Below are 17338 nucleotides of genomic sequence, written 5' to 3'. Positions count from 1 at the left end.
CTTTCGGGGTTACCCCCTTCGTCAGGTGAATGGACCTGACGAAGGGGGTAACCCTGAAAGCTAGTGAGTATATTATCAAATAAATAGGTTGGACTAAAACCTGGTGTTGTCAGACTTTTTACTGCATTCAGCTAGTGACATACAGGTGCCCACTCCACCGCAATGCCATATTGACATTCCCCCTTCCACTATTTAAAGTTTATTTATGAATGTTCCAAGTCGGGTTACATCAACACTGCCCTTGCCTATGTTTTGGGGGGAATGTGGAGGGAGGGATCCAACCCCAAGGCAGCCAACTCTCCCGGGCAGCGGCTGCCGCAAGGGATTGAGAACGTTGCTGTTTCTTTTGCAACTTTGCAACAGGAGCGCGCCGGTGACGGGGGCGGGGCTAGTACGTCACGGGAGGGAGGGGCGAGGCTGGCGCGCCAGGGGGCGGGGCTGGCGCGCCAGGGTAGGGGGGGCCGGGCTGGCGCGCTGGGGGCGGGGCTGGGAAGCAGGTCACGTGCTCCTGCTGCTGACGTGGTACGGATGACGTGTGGTGAGGGCGCCGGGAAGCTTGTTTGGCCCTGTTCCCTTTCAGTTGTCATTTAACAGTTGGTGCAGCGCGAATCTGTCCATGGACGCTCCGAACCAAGGTACAAAATCCTCGACACTCGGACTGGTAGTTGGCTCTTGTTTTATTTTATTTGTATTGCTGTTTAACCCGTGTTTCGTTTTGTTCCTGTTTTTCCTCCCGCCACCCTCACCCCCTCTGCGCGCTTTTTAGGCTTGGGCTCCGCCGGAAGTTACAGGCATTCAGGCATCAAACGTAGGCAGAGGTGGGTTAGGCCAAGGCTCAAAAACTCAAGCCACTTGGGAGTGCTGTCGTTTGGGCTGGCAGCAGCTAATCAGTTGGCCACCCCTTCCTTTATTTCACTCTTTGTCCAAGTTCGGTGGACAGACAGCCATAAAACGCAGGTTGCGGGAAGGTTTTACTTTGATCGTTCTTCAGATCGTTTGTATTTCTCCTGTTTGTCTCTTTTTTTCTCTCTCTCTCTGTCTCCTTCCCAAGTAAATTGAAGTTTCGTTTGGCTGTTGCGTAAAATTGAGAGTTGAGGCAGCAAGATGTGACGTGTATAAGGCGTGTTGGTGTACAGCTATACTTGTGTAAGTTAAAATACCTGTACCTCAGGGCTCCTTCCAGGGACACCCTTCTCAGCTCAGGTTTCTAGTGGCATTACTGTATTGCTTATGTATAACAATGTAGCGATGCGAAATGCTTAATAGTTCATGCGACAAGACGAAGAGAAAATCTCTGGCGGTTCTTTCTGACCAGTTAAAGGTTTGAAAATACACTTTCGCACAGATAAGTACAATCCTTATAGTACAGAACGAGCCCATTCGGCCCATTAAGTGTGCACTGATCCTCTGACAAATAATTTCACTCAGGACCTATCCCCACCCAATTCCTATAACCCCATATAATTATCCCACTAATCCCATAATTTACATGTTGCGACACTTAAGGGGCAATTTAGCATAGCATAGCCTAGCCACTAACCTGAACGTGTATGGATTATGGGAAGACACTGCAGCACCTGGAAGAAACTGATGCACACATGGGGCGAATGTGCAGACTCTACATAGTCTCCCAAGGCTGGAATTGGACCTGGGTCCTTGGAGCCTGTGAGGCAACATGCGAACACTCCACTTCTGTGAAATTAATATGATTTGCAACCTCACCAACAGAAATTTTGAAAAAAAAGTTTTACTTAAATTGGATTCTGCAAGTAATAAATAAGACAAATTAAAGAGCTGTCACTTGAAGGATTTTTAAATTCAGTCATTATGGACTTAAGCAAATGATTTAACATAAACTGATACCATTAGTCCTCCATCTTTCATAGCATAAGGTTTGCATTGGATTTTACAGTTATGGTATCGTCCCACTGCAAATATTATTCAGTTAAGGGGAGAAGAATTATGGTGTGAAAACATGTGGTTTCAGGTGCCCTGTAATACTTTTTGAGAGTTCTGTTTGGATTTGTGTGAATGCATTAATGTAAAAGGTTGTTGGTACAAATGAATCGAGGCAGAGCAGATGCATTGTATCGGTTTGCTTCCATATTGATGCCAACATACCCACACATAATAATCTCTGCACTTGGCAAGTCTGAACAGGCAGTGAATAATCTTACAACAGATTGTTAGACCCACAAAAATCTGCATGCAATGATAACACTTAGCCCATGTATTGCACATCTGTAATTGCTCTTGAAAAGATGATTCTGTGCTGCTGTCTTGAACCATTGCAGTTCCTCTGTAGGTACACCAACAGTGCTATGAGGAAAAGAATTACAGGACTTTAAGCCAGTGTCAGTGAAGGAATGACAATATAATTCCAAGCCAACATTATGTGCAACTTGGAGGGGAACTTGCAGGCAACTGTGTTTCCATTCATCTGCCCTTCTACTACTGGGTGGTAAATGTCACAAGTTTTGAAAATGCTGTCGGAGAGGAGATTTTTAGTTTACCTTATTACAGGCATTGCTACAGTTTGTGAGGCCTAATGAACAGCACAGCTACCCTGATGGTTGTCTGGAAATCTACCATTTTGTGTAGATTTAACTAAGATGAATATGTTAGGAAGTTCCTAGATTTATTGCTACATTTGGCAGTTGTCGTCTTTTAGAATATTTGTGATATTGCAGTTGGGCCCAAGTTTAAGTTGTTTCCTATTGCAATTGAGCAGCTACTGCTAGAAACATGCAAATGTAGATGTGGAGTAAGAGCCAGCTCTGATTGTTGGCATTATTTATTATTTGAGCTGAAGACTGCCCATGAGAGAGATTTGTTGAAGGAGCAAAAGCTAAATGTGATTGTTACAAAAAGTTTACCTCAAGGTCTTGACAATAGTATTTTATCTATCTTTTTACAGTTTTGTACTGGAGCAGTTGTAACATTCAAACAGTGAGGATTGTATTTTACAGAAAAGCTGTGACAACGCTGAATAATATTTACAAGGTTTTTTTTCAACTGAGAAGGAAATTCCCTGACTACAAGTGTGATTTCGTTTCCCAGTACCAAGCACAATGACTTTCTAATTGAAATCAGTGAATGGAAACCATGTCAATTTTTTTAAAAAGCTGATTTTAATGATTTTATTCTTTTTTTCTAATTTTAACCATACCCAACTCAGTGTTAAATTGTGCTGGGACATAAAAATGAATATGTGCCAGTTGTCTTCCTTTATCTTGCTGTTATTTAAGTTTAAGGCTGGCCAATGTATGAAAAATGTCTGGCCATAGAGGGTTGCAAAGCTCAGCCCGATCTGCTTTTAGTGTCAGTCTAATGTGTTGCTCTCAGCATGGATCACTGTATAGCAGTAGGAAATGACCTTACTTTTCCTCGTGCAAGATTGTTGAGGCAAGCTAAACTGGTTCAATTGTTGCCCTTGCAGAGATTGCCTATGCAGTTTAGCCTACTGTTTAATCTTGGGACTGTCGGACTGTATCACTTAGTGTGATATCTGGTGGGATAATGCTTTCACTTGGAGACGTTTGAGAAGTGAAAAGGAAAACACTGCTATAAAGTATGATGCTTAAATTCTATAGAAGGATGTGTGGAAAATTAAAATTGTGGATGTTGATTGACCCTTCATCTCCATAAAATGGTTTTGAAGCAAGTGATGAGAGTGCATTTATATTTGGGCAAATGTTCTTTGGTTAGACCCTCAAGATATTTGTGTCTTGCACATTTCCTGAAAATCAAAAGATAGGAATGTCATTAATGGGGAAACAGCTTTCCAATTGTTGTTCCTTTTAGTTACTTCGTGTATCTAATTTTCTGAACCTTATTCAATCTTGGAAATGGATCTGTCTTTCTTATGACATTTCCTGTTTTAGCAATATTTTTTGAAGTTCCTCTTTTGTATAATAATACTGTTTTCTTTGCCTCTTCCTTTCCCAGAGTTTAGTTTTGTACCGGTGAACCAGCTTTGCTTGTATGACTTTGAAGAGGAGAATCATTAACAAGTAATTTTATACCTGGTTCACTTGTCATGTTTGTAGCGGGACACTACAGCTGTTTGCAGTAATTATGCTTGGGTTCACTGCAGCTTGAGTCCCGTTGCTAGCTGTTTACTCGTTTGTTTGTTTGATTACCTGTGACAGATATCAACCTTAACTCTCCTAACAAAGGTCTACCTGGAAACATGACGGACGTGCCTGTGGACACTCCTGCAAGTGGAGATGGAGTTAGTGTGCTATCTGAAGCGGAAACAGAGGAGCTGAAGAGTGAACTTACCAAGGTATGGTGGAAGCACCTTTACAGTGTAAAGAAAACTCAATGCTCGCTTTTAAGTGGTGCTACCATGCCACAATGTAACTTCTTAGCTTTTTTTTGTGCTGTAATTTGGTTAAGACTTAGACCACTTGGGGCTCAAGGAGAATGTTTGGCTATTAAACTAGCAAGTTTAAAAATGTTCCTGGAAAAGTAGGCAAAATACCATATGCAGAATAATTATTTTCTGCCTTACACTAAACTTTTGTCCTTAAAAATATATTTGAATAAGTTTTAAAAAAAAATCAAATATGATAGCAATCAGTTTATTTATTCATTCAGTACATAGCACGGTGGCACAGTGGTTCTCACTGCTGCCTTACAGAGCCAGGACCTGGGTTCAATTCTGGCCTCGGGCGACTGTCTATGTGGAGTTTGTACATGCTCCCCATGTCTGTGGGTTTCCTCCAGATGCTCTGGTTTCCTCCCACAATTCAGAAGATGGGCAGGCTAGGTTGATTGGCCATGATAAATTGCCTCGTGGTGTCAACAGGATCAGGAGGGGTTACAGGAATAGGACCTGGATGGGACTGTTGTCGGTGTAGGCTTGATGGGCCAAATGGCTGCCTTCTGCATTGTAGATTCTATGATTAAGTATGATGTTCACTGTACCCTGGTACTATTTAAACTGTTGGCAGCTGAATTCGAGCCTGTTATAGCTTGTGGTTTTGAATGTGCAACCGCACAAACAGCTTGTAGAGATATTTATTTGAGATGCTCATCAATGGAATAATCTGAGATTTATTTTGTTCATTGCACTTTAAATGGTAGATTAGAATCCCTGCAGCGCAGCAAGAGGCCATTTGACCTGTTGAGTCTGCACTGGTACTCAAAGCAATTGAACGTAGCTGATCGACCTAACCAGCTCATTTTTGGGAGTGGTGGTGGTGGGTGATAGAGACACATCTATTGAATGAATAAATAGACTGCTATTATATTTGATGTTTTTGTTTACTTTACAAATATCAGGGCGCCAGTTTATCACAAGTGAGTAATTCCTCCTGTCGAATTTTGGGTAGTTGAAGATGTCTGCAGTGGTGCACTTGCCAGTTAATTAGTCAATTAGAAAAAGTTGGGTGTGGTGCAACTACACTTTGTGCTGTGAGGAAGAGTCACTCATTTCCCACCCCCATGTTACCTGTCTGCAGTTGAAGGCAAAATGATCTACTTTTGAACACGCTTAAAGTGACTCTGCTTGATCTGTGACTCTGCTATGTACAATTGCTGATGAGTCTGTTTGTAAAATTTAGGCAAATAGTACCTTGCGAAAATGTCACTGGTTATGAAACAATATGCATTTCTGTCTTTGTTTTTGGCACTTTCTCAACACAGGTTGCCATATGTAAAGTAAGATTTACATTAGATATTCATAAGAACATAAGAACATAAGAAATAGGAGCAGGAGTAGGCCATCTAGCCCTTCGAGCCTGCCCCGCCATTCAATAAGATCATGGCTGATCTGTTGTGGCTCAGTTCCACTTTCCCGCCCTCTCCCCATAACCCTTAATCCCCTCTCTCATCAAGAACCCATCAACCCGCTTCTTAAAAATATTTAGCGAGGCAGCCTCCACCACTTCAACGGGCAGAGAATTCCAGAGATTCACCACCCTTTGAGTGAAGAAGTTCCTCCTCAACTCCGTTCTAAACCGCCTCCCCTTTATCTTGAGGCTGTGCCCCCTAGTATTCCAAACAACATTGCATTAAATTCCAGTGTTCTGGTTGGCAACAATTTGGTTGTATAGTCAACACAACTATTCATCAGTCAAGGTTCTAGAAAAAATCTTTTACACAGGCATCCATTCTGTTCCAGTCAGCTCCTTACACTTGGACATAGAAAAAAGTGCATTTTCAATTGCTACTGGATCATGTTTAGCAGTGCAGACTTTCACTTATTGCTTTCCTTGATAGCTTTAATTTAGATGTTGCCAGAAGTATTTTGTGCTTCAGTCATCAAATTGCTTGCGAATCTGGATCTGTATTTTTTTTGTCCAAGTAGAACTTTTTTTTTCTTGAGTGGGGTAGGGGCAGGTGGAAACCATCTCAGTTGTTTTAGTTTTGTTTCACCCCACAAACCCCTAGGCAACTATTTCCACCACAGGATGTGAAAAATAGGGGCTGACTTTTCTGTCTCTGACTGGCCTCCTGATGGCAATCAGTTGGATACACAAGCTTGAGGACAAATAAATGAAATTTATAAATGGGTGAAAATGCACCTGATGTTGGATTTAGACCCATTCAGTACAATGGATGGATTAGGCAAGGACACGACCATGTGGTGTTCCTGAGATTTGTTATTTTATTATGAATTCTGCTTGTGATTTTAGCCTTGCTTTCTGTGTGTGTATATATGAGTCCCTTTCACATTTTGGATAATTGCCATGTCATCGTGGCTAACCATGTATTTGGAAAGAGATATTTGGATGTGCCACAGTTTAGTAATTATAAGAACTTTCGTAGTAACTTTGTGTGGGAACATCCCCAATTCCAGGCATTATCATTAGGTTTATTTTCTAAAATACTCTACTGAACAGTATGCTGCAATGCATTTTCTAATTTCACAAAAGTCCGTGAAGCTTGGGGTAGAGGTTTAGCCTATTGATTTCATTTCTCTGGAGCAACCTATGATCTTGTCCATCATTGCCTTCAACTTTGTATTCTTTCCTGATCCCAGTGTTTATTCCTCCGCTGAAACAGGACTTCTTGTGCTGTTACTGGTAACTGTGATGAATTGCTTCCTGATGTCAATCCTGAGCTCAGTTCTTCCGTTTGTTCCATTTTAAAAAAAAATCTTCACAAGCTTCTTTTGGAGATGTACCAAATTAAATATTTAACTTTTTTCCTGCAGTTGATCTGTTGGCACATGCAACATTGTGTGATAATACAGATAAAGGAAATCTCCAGCTTTATCCCTGATTTGTTCTGCATTAACCTGATGTCAGCTAGGCTGGTGGTAGTAGTACACCACTTATCCTGGGCAGGCTTGAGGCCAGGGGGAAGGAAAATTAAATACAGCCTTCCAGGCCTTATTGCTGCATATTGATACCTGCTGAAATGGATGTGATTGCAGACATTAGGTGAGAGGAAAAGGTTGGGCTCGTCTGTAATAGGTTCTCCGTCATCAAAAATTGATTTCCCAGTTTCATTCGCAATAAGTGGTCAGCTGAATGAGAATGTATGGTTGCTAGTACCTTCTGAGTTTTATTCCAATATGAATCACTTTCTTAGGGTGGAGACAGGAAGGAAGACAGACTCAAACTGTTCCCTTAGCTAGTAACAGGATGGACCTGCAGCAGTATGTACTTTTTTTTTCCCTTTCTGTTTTGGTCCCCTGGGTCATTCGTTAACTGACTGTGGGGGAGTATACTGCTCTTGGAAATCTGAGTGACTTTAGTTTGATTATGCAGAGGTGTGTGAGAGTAGCCTTTTTCTCCTTGCTAATGGGAAGCTTCAAAATTGCTTAGTCGGGTAGGTTAATTGGAATTTGCTGTGGCCATTAGCGAAGATGCATTTTTTTTCTGGCAGAGGAAGTGCCCTTTCAATTGTCAATTAGTATTGCATTGTGTGCGCTGTTTATATTTTTAATAACTGAACTGGGTGATGATTGTAATTTGTAAGTGACAGTCCTCGTGTTGAACTGGTCTATTTCAGAAAGGGCCTGTGCTTGTGGATGTCTCTGTAGAATGATCGATATAGTTGGTATGGTATACTTTCACATTGACTCAAGTTCATATTTTGCCAAAATCATAAGTGTTGACAACATTTTTCCAGAAATTCACAAATGTAGATATTCACTGGTCTTCTTGTGGTGTTGGGACTACATTGAATGATTACCAAAACCACCAAATAGGACAGATGTCAGAGGTAGGTTCTTTACTCAAAGGGTAGTAAGGGAGTGGAATGCCCTGCCTGTAGCAGTAGTGGACTCACCAACTTTAAGGGCATTCAAATGGTCATTGGATAGGCATATGGATAATATTGGAATAGTTTAGGTTAGAGGGCCATTAGATTGGTTCCACTGGTCGGCACAACATCGAGGGCCGAAGGGCCTGTACTGTGCTGTAATGTTCTATGTACTTCTGCAAATACGATTGATTACAGTGAATTATTTGCAATTTTCTTTCCCTTTCTGTCATGGAGTGGAATCTTATTGAGGGTATAATGAGTATTTTTAATTTATTCACAAGTACACTCACATGAACACTGCAATTAAATTGTGCAAATCCTCTAGTTGCCACACTCCAGCTCGTGTTCAAGAACACCTGAGGGAGTATTTAGCATGGCCAATGTACCTAACCAACAAGTCTTTCAGACTGTGGGAGGAAACTGGAGCACCCGGAGGATTCCCATGCAGCAATGGAGAACGAGCAAACTCTGCATAGTGACTGTGACCCAAGCTGGGAATTGAACCTGGGTCCCTGGTGCTGTGAGGCAGCAGTGCCAACCACTGTGCCACCGTGCCTTAAGTACCTGCTGAATATTTTTTAAATCAAACTTAGTCAAAAAATTGACTTCACTTTCTAACTGGAGAAGACTATAGAAATATTTACACGTGAGCTTTTGTGTTAAAGAGTAATTATTTCTGCATTTAAATTTTCTATTTTCTTGCTCTAGGTTGAAGAGGAAATAGCAACACTTCGGCAGGTGCTAGTTGCCAAAGAAAGACATGCTTCTGAGATCAAAAGAAAGTTGGGATTAACTCCCTTCACTGAGCTCAAGCAAAATCTTAGCAAGAGCTGGCAAGATGTGCAAGCATCCAATGCGTGAGTACTTGGAATATGGGACTGGAACATTTTTCCATTGTTTACCTTTTTAAACAAAACCATGTTATCAGTGTGACTCTTGAAGGGTCAGTTTCTGGGAAATGTGTGGATGAGATTGCTTGTCATTAACTTGAGTGTTGTCTTCCCAATTTCCTCTTATTTCAATTTCACATTGTCATTTCATGTTTGGAGCTGAGTAAACACCTTTTTTTAATGTCCCTCATCAGTGTACTTTAACCTCAACCTTATAGAGCACCCTCTTCTTCCGTGCTGAATTTTATGTCTTGGGAAAACTCACAGTAATAATCAGTGAGATTGTGAAAGTCGTCTGTTTTTGGAAGTTTATGCTTTGATCCTGGCCCTTCATCCACAAGATTAAAACGTGTAGCCAATCGCTAAAAGTACCAATTTTAAGGGGATGAATAATAAGGCTAATCTATTTGTTTTAATTTTGATACTTTGGGGTGGCACAGGGGTTCGCACTGCTTCCTCTCAGCGCCAGGGACCTGGGTTCAGATACGGCTTCAGGTGTCTGTGTGGAGTTTGCACATTCTCCTATGTCTGTGTGGGTCCTCCAGTTTCCTCCCACGGTCCAAAGATGTAGGTTGATTGGCTGTACTAAATTGACCCTAGTGTCAGGGAATTAGCAGGGTAAATACATGGGGTTGTGGGACTAGGGACTAGGTGGGATTGTAACCCAATGTAATGGATCATAAATGCAGCCAGTTTACAATACTCACTTGCCTAATCTTTGCTGCACTTGAAAATCTATCACAGATGTGGTTACAAGGGGTGGGGTGTGAGTGTTAGTTATTCCAGGGGGACATGTTGGTGATTCCAAGGCTGCAGTGTTGGAATCACCACCCAAAAAAATGCAGTATGAGATTAGAATAGGTGTACGGTTGGTCTTAGACCAGTACGGACATGGTGGGCCGAAGGGCTTTTTCTGTGTTGCACAACTGACTGTTTAGTATCTGGAAGAAACCATTAAGGTCAAGGTGCAGCTATGCATTGACTTTAGTTTTATTGGATCCTTGATCTTTGATCAGCACAGATACGATGAGCCAAAGGACCTATTTTGTGTTGCACATCCAAATGACTATGTACTTGAATGGAATAACATCAGAGCATTTAATACCTTAATCGTAATTCCTAAGCCTAAAGAGACTTGTGGCTTATCACACTGCAATTATTTAAATTGCTTTCAACTTTTCCTCCACATTCTACAATTGTGCTCACTAAGTTATATGGAATGCAAATCAAGCAGCCCTTAATTAAACTAGCTAGCTGCTATATCACACAATGTTACAAAATTGGTTATAAAATACCTAGGATGGTAACATGATGCAATACATTTCATTTCACTTTATGAAGAGTCTGAATCTTGTGCAAATCCTTTGCCAACCAGAAATGAAAATTGTTCAGCCATACAAATCCAACAATAAATTTGATGTGAGATTATGAAGTTGTCAGCCCAATGTTGTCATTGCCTGCAAAACAGGTTTTGCTACAATAAAGCAAAATCTGAACAGGTGTAGCAAGATTTTTTTCTTAAATGTGGTCTTGTCCTTGAAGCTTTAAAAAGGTTTGATAATAGCAAAAAGAATGGAATGCTCAAGTTCAAAACAAAGAATAAATGAAGTACTTATTCACAAGAATAGCATTCCCAAAACATGACCTTGATATGTTGCTGCAGTTTCTTAGATAACCTGACAACAGACTTTTAGCCATTGGTTCCAAACCTTTGTCTGTAACAATAGTGTGCCAACTATGCCAATGGATCTAGCTCAAAACTTGAAAAATAACCAAGCAGCTTGAGAAGTGCAAAATCATTTTAACTCCTTGAAAATTGAGTTAAAGAAATTGCAAATGAAAGAAATTGCATCAAATGGCTCAGTAAGTTTTGCATGTTAACTCTTCTACAAAGGAATAAATAGCGAGAAAAGGGGAGAGACATGGATTTGATTCATCCTTCATGTTCATTCTTTCACAATGTTGGATGAAATCTAAGCATTTTATTCAGCTCTATGAGCAGCATAGTGTCTTAAAGGGAAAATGGTTTCCAACACAGAAACTGAATTATTCATCTTTGGAATTTTGCATCATTTCCACTTACAAAGCTGAATAATTTTTACAGTTCGTGTCAGAGCAATTAACTTTAAATGTTACTAAGATAAGAATTTTAACTATATTTATATTAATGAGAAATAGAAAGGAACTCAAATGACAAAAATTACCTACAGTTCATTCATGGCTCTGAATATCAGCCTAATATTTAAGAGCAAGTATTAGAATCATTAAATCTCTACAGTGCAAAAGGAGGCCATTCAACCTTTGGAGTCTGCACTTAAGACTTGGTTATGAATTTGTAAAAACTTTTGTTATAGGTTGTTGTGTAAGGGGATCAGGGTTATGGGGATGAGAAAAATATCAGCCATGGTTGAATGGTCAAGCAAACTCGGTGGGCCGAGTGGCCTAATTGTGTTCCCATGTCTAATGGTCATGAACTTGGCCTAATCAAGGATCAAGCATTCAGGAGTTGGTTATAAATAGGACCTTAGTTTGGATAGTGCTTTGTTAGTTATTAGAGTTGTGGACTGCCATCGTGTAACAGAGCATGCTTGCTGCTTGGAACTTGAGTAATAGTTAATAGTTAGCTGTTGCTTTTCTCCATTCTTGATTTGTTATTGTCACATGTATTAGCATACAGTGAAAAGTATTGTTTCTCGTGCAGTCTGCAGACAAATCTTACTGTACATTGGGAAGGAAAGAAGAGAGTGCAGAGTGTAGTGTTAGAGTTATCGGCTAGTGTGTAGAGAAAGATCAACTTAATGAGGTACGTGCATTCAAAAGTCTGGCAGCAGGGAAAAAACTGTTCTGGAGTTGGTATGTGATCTCAGACTTGTGCATCTCTTTCCCAACAGAAGGTGGAAGAGAGTATGTTCATGGTGCGTGGGGTCCTTGATTATGCTAGCTACTCTTCCGATGCCATGAGTGTCAACAGTGTCAGTGGATGGGAAACTGGTTTGCGTGATGGACTGGGCTTCATTCACAAGTCTTTGTAGTTTTTTGCAGTCTTGGACAGAGCAGGAGCCATACCAAGATGTGATGCAACAAGAAAGAATGCTTTCTATGGTGCATCTGTAGAAGTTGGTGAGACTTGTAGCAGACATGCCAAATTTCCTTAGTCTTCTGAGAAAGTAGAGGAATTGGTGGGCTTTCTTAACGATAGCGCCCCCATGGGGGGAGCAGGACAGGTTGTTGGCGATCTTGACACCTTAAGAACTTGAAGCTCTCGACCATTTCTATTTGGTCTCCATTGATGTATGCAGGGCATACCCTCCACCACGCTTGCTGAAGTGATGACTGCCTCCTTTGTTTTGTTGATGTTGACTTAAAGATTTTGCAAGTCCTTTTCTTCGATTTGACAACAAATGCCAAATGTATTTTTAAATCCTTGGTATATCCATCATAAAATTAATGACCGATATATTCGGCAGATTTAATAGAGCAAACACTAGTTTGTGTATAATAGTTGGAATTGTTCTTGTGATTAATCTCTCTTGATGTCTAAATTGAGTGTAGCATCTGCTCTGGAAATATACTCCAATTGTGCTGTATTCCCAGTAGGTTCACTGAATCTCCAGAGAAACTAAAGTGCATTATGTGTGCATGATGCGCTCATTAGTAGAAATAAGACGTTTTCTGCTTTGTTCTTCTTTCTTGTGTGGAGCATAAATGTAATCTTGTCGATAAACTATTTCCTTTCCTCCTTGCTCCCAAGAATTCCTCGCTTTATGGCTCGTTCTTTTTCACATCTGCATTATTTATCAGTATTTGATGTAGCTATTTTCATTCCATTGACTTTATCTCTGGTGCGAATGTTACAGTCCTTGTTTTGTTAGTGTTGTTTTATGCACAATGGCCTTCCTAAACACTCCGTTAATGCAAACTTGAAATTATTGGTGAGGCACTTCCACACTTAACAGTGGTATTCCTGTGCAATAATTATATAATTCAATGAAAGTTCTAGTGAGTACGGGTTCATTTAACAGCAGAATACGGCACAAGATTTGAATGACTTACCATCCCATGCGATGAAATTGGGCAATATTAACAGCACTTATGATGAGCTACCTACTTGATGGGTATAAATGAAGACAATGGAATCTTGCCAACATGATTGAAACAAAAATAGGGCTTTAAAAAACAAAAGTGAATCTCTAAATTCATTGCATCAATGCCAACTTTTCAATTTGCTCAATTCTGACTGATTCCTCATGCTTTTCATGTTTGTTAAATATTTTTCAATGTTTATTCATACATGTTGCACATGTGGTAGTAATGCAGGCTGTTTCTGGAGTGCAGTCTTCTGCCAAATTAACCTCTTCTGTCCACCAAAAATCAATTATTATGCCATAAATTAACCATGTCAGTGAGATGGTTAAGTTGTATCTTTGATCCTTTATAACTCGAATAAACTTCAGTTATACATACCAGGAATTTCATGTGCTTTTATGGTATGAATTCATTTCCAAGATCTCATTCATGGACTGCCATATTTAAACACTCTTTGGCAACTGCCTTGTGATTTCCTGGTGGTGCAGAGTTGAGGTAATGCTGTGGTGAAGGTGATGTAACATTTGGAATTAACGCCATATCCCAGGGTCCTGTGAATATTGACGTCTCAACCCCAACAAATCTCTCTCACTACCATGTTTTGGAGGTAGCCAAAGCACACAACCACGTGCAACCATATATTCTAGTTGGTATGACTGAAGTTGGTGTTATTTATTTGGGCCTGTTCAGCCTGGCAAGTGACATCTACAAAAGCATTAGCGTGAGTACGTTCTCACTAGACTTGCTTCACCAGGGTTTCATTGTAAAAAGAATTGCTCTTAAGTAGTTCCTTTGTGGACCACTAGGCACCTCTGCATTTTGTTAATGAAGTACTTCTGAAGTGTAGTCACTGTTGTAGGATATTCAGCAACTAATTTGTACACAGCAAGCTCCTGCAAATAGTCATGTAAAATTAATTGGTCGTTACTAGCAGTAGTACCTTTTTTCCTCCTCTGGCTTCTTGGTTATGCTCCAAACACTGAACAGCTTACTGACAGTGGTTGACATGAGGTTGGCTAGTGTTTGATCTTGCCTTTCTGAGACACTGCCTCAAGTGTGTATGTAGGTGTATATGTAGTTACAGACAAAAGCCTAAGTTTCTGACTGATCCTTCTGATAAATGTCCACGTACAACAGTGCAACAAACCTTAAAGGAAGCAATGTAGAGAATCCATGTAGAAACCACACCTTTTTAAGGCACTATTTGCTATAATCCATTAAGCAAGAGCTTAAATGTCCCAAAGCAGCTTTAAAAACAGCTGAGGAGAGAAGCTATGTATGTAAGATGAAGAGATAGGGTGGCAGATTGGGTGGGTCAGGACTGATCAAGAAGGGGCATAGTTGGGTGGTGGAAGCTAGCCAGCTCTGGTTGGCGATGGTCAGGGCACAAGTAAATTGGGATATTTGGGTTATCAGTTGTATAGTTATCCAGGGATTAGACAAGTGTTTTTCTGTCCAACATTACTTGGGTAACACTAATCAAGTAAGCAAGTCAAAATTAACTGAAGTCTCCAATTCTAATTCTGGAATTGGAGTGGGTTTTTTATGCGAGCTCCCAAGGAGCATGGGCAATGTTCCATTGGAAGTTCAAATTTCCCGGTCAATTTCCATAGCATTTGTGTTGGGATTTCTGAGGAGTCTCGTAGTGCATCTTCAGGGGTATGTCTGGTCTCCAACTTTGCAAAGATCAGAACATCTGAACTAGTTTTATACTGGATATTTTGTGCATTAGAAATTGGAAATTAATTTGTGGAAAAAAAACAACCAATGGATGATGCCCAATACTTAAGAGCCAAACAAATAGTAGGATCTGCTCAGAGTTTGAAGAAAAATTGCTGCAACCAAATGATGTAGCAATAGAGGATCTGGCTTAAAGGAAGGGAGGAAGAGCATACTGACAATTTGATCATTTTTCAGTTGTAACTTTGTTCATGGAACGTAGGTGGCTTTTTTGCCTATCACTAATTACCCTTGAGAAGATGGTGGTCTGCTGCCGCCTTGAACTGCTGCAGTGCATGTGTTGTCGGAACACCCACAGTGTTGTCAGGAAGGGAGATCGATTGTTTTGACCCAGTGACAGTGAAGGACTTCCCACCCATTCCCTCAAATGTCCCTGGCAAACGCGCAGTATATTCATTTAGGGAATATGTTGGGTTTGGTTGCCAAAATGTTCTTTGATACAAGAGTAGGATCACTTTGTCACTTCAGGTATCTAATAAAAATATTGAGCCTATTTTGAAATGTTGGTAATGTCAATTCCTGACGAGATAATTATGAAATAAATCTACTGAACCAGGCAACTTGTTTTCACTAAGTTCAGCTTTTACGAAATGGTATTCACACTATTCAGGGTGTAACCTGCAGTAATGACTGTTGTGCCAAAAATATGACTCTGAATTCTGTGGGAGAAAAATATAATGTGCTTTTATTTGATGACTTTTCATGGCCTTGGAACATCTCAAAAGTGTTTGACAGCCAGTGATTTATTTTTGAAATACAATCACTTAGATAAGTACAAGAGGAAAAAAAAGTTCCTCGAGCAGCAAGTTAGTGCAAACAACAAGATAGATGATTTGGATTAGCTGTTCAGGTGCTATTGATTTGAGGGATAAAATATTGGCCAGGAAATGTAATTAAAACTGATCTGACTCCAAATTAAAATTGGAAACTTAGTTCTACAGCTAAAACAACAAGATTTTTTAAATGTGACAAGCAAAATAAGAGCAGGAGTTGAGTTCATCAGATTGACAAATTAAAATGTAAGTTGACCAGCATGATCAACGATGTTCGATTTTGGTTGATTTTGAGAGGAAAGGTAGTTATTGTGAGGCAAACTGAGGGATTGAACATGTATCAAGGTTCAACAATAATGCACATGAGAAGCCTGAGGTGAGCTTAGAGTTATGAAATGTTGGTCAGAGGCCCATCTAAAATACTACGAAGGTCAAAGGGGACACCTGCGGATGAAGAACAGTTTTTTGTTGAACCTTTCATGAACTGCACTTAAATGGTCAGTGTATGTAAACAAAAATTATGCTTCAAGCCTGAGTTAGGGTTTATTACATACCAGATGAAAATCTAGACGTGTTGGAAAGTGCACTGATGGGTCGGGAGAAGGCAGTAACAGACTTTATTTTGCATTCATGGCTGCAGTTGTACAAATGCAGCCTGCATGTTGCAATGTGATGAGTTAAAATATTTCAAGAAACCAAATTCTTATGTTCAAAGCGCTCCTGTTTAATCTAATTTTCTTGTCAATATAGAGATTTTGTAAACTTGTTTGGTCTCCTCCCGTCTGTCCCCATCTGTCCATATGACATTGTATGGGAAAGAATTCACTGCCAATTTTCAGGGTGGAGTGATTCCTCAATGACCCAAGCACTGCTTTGAGTTGTTGATGTAAGAGACCCTGCTCTGTTTGAAATCTGCCTTCCCAGTTTGAAGTGGAACTTGGCTCGATTTGAAGTTTAGAAGTACATAGTGACATTACATTTATGGCAAATGCTGCAGGCCAGCTGATGTTTTCCAACAAATATTTAGTGCACTTGCACAAGCTTTTTATTGGCAAGAAAAGGACAGTTTTCAGCTTTTTCTGAAGATTGAACAATACTATTCCAAAATATATGGTGAACCCATCAGATATTGATCATTGAAAGTCATCCATTTAAGTAGCATCTAACATGGGATCTGGCAAAAATGCATGATTAAGTTTAATGGAGACCTTTTACAAAGCATCGTTCTCTAAGATGTACTTCATGTCAGAGAAGAACTTTTATCAGCATTCCAAATGGTTTGAGAGCTCAATTTACATGTTCATGTGTCTTGAGTCCCTTTCCAAATATGAATCTATCTTGATTCACATTCTGAACATGGAAAGTAGTAAAATGATGTAGATGAAGTTAACTGCAACCCCAGGTGCTGGATGTTCATGATGTAAGTAATGAAGTTCCACTGTGTTGAGCCCAATAGTACTGTTAAAAGTTTATATAGTATTTCCTTTTTCTGCTTTCCAAGTAATTTCATGATCGACTGAATAAATTCTCTTTATCTTTATAGCTATAAAGGCGCATCTGAAAAAGTTGAAGATTTGAATAAGACAATCACTCAGTCTGAAGTGTGAGTGATTTTTCAATGGTTAA

General features: G+C 40.0%; 1 protein-coding gene across 8 annotated transcripts in view; it reads left to right on the top strand.

The window, feature by feature from the left end:
* The first annotated feature begins 507 nt into the window (after positions 1–507).
* The window catches only part of tpd52l2b (tpd52 like 2b), a 50012-nt gene continuing 33181 nt past the window's right edge, over positions 508–17338 (top strand). For 3 of the 8 annotated variants that reach the window (XM_080204862.1, XM_080204857.1, XM_080204855.1), the window contains exons 1-4: positions 508–635; positions 4152–4288; positions 8932–9080; positions 17256–17315. In XM_080204862.1, the coding sequence (XP_080060988.1) occupies positions 617–635; positions 4152–4288; positions 8932–9080; positions 17256–17315 (365 nt within the window). In that variant the 5' untranslated portion in view covers positions 508–616. Of the gene's footprint in view, positions 662–4151; positions 4289–8931; positions 9081–17255; positions 17316–17338 lie in introns of all 8 variants that reach the window. The other 5 variants (XM_080204863.1, XM_080204858.1, XM_080204856.1 and 2 more) reach the window with 4 other exon arrangements.

Source organism: Carcharhinus amblyrhynchos, chromosome 16 (genome assembly GCF_965287045.1).
Source record: "Carcharhinus amblyrhynchos chromosome 16, sCarAmb.v2.hapA, whole genome shotgun sequence".
Taxonomy (NCBI): domain Eukaryota; kingdom Metazoa; phylum Chordata; class Chondrichthyes; order Carcharhiniformes; family Carcharhinidae; genus Carcharhinus; species Carcharhinus amblyrhynchos.
Note: the sequence above shows the minus strand (reverse complement) of the source record. Positions and strands in the feature narration are given on the sequence as shown.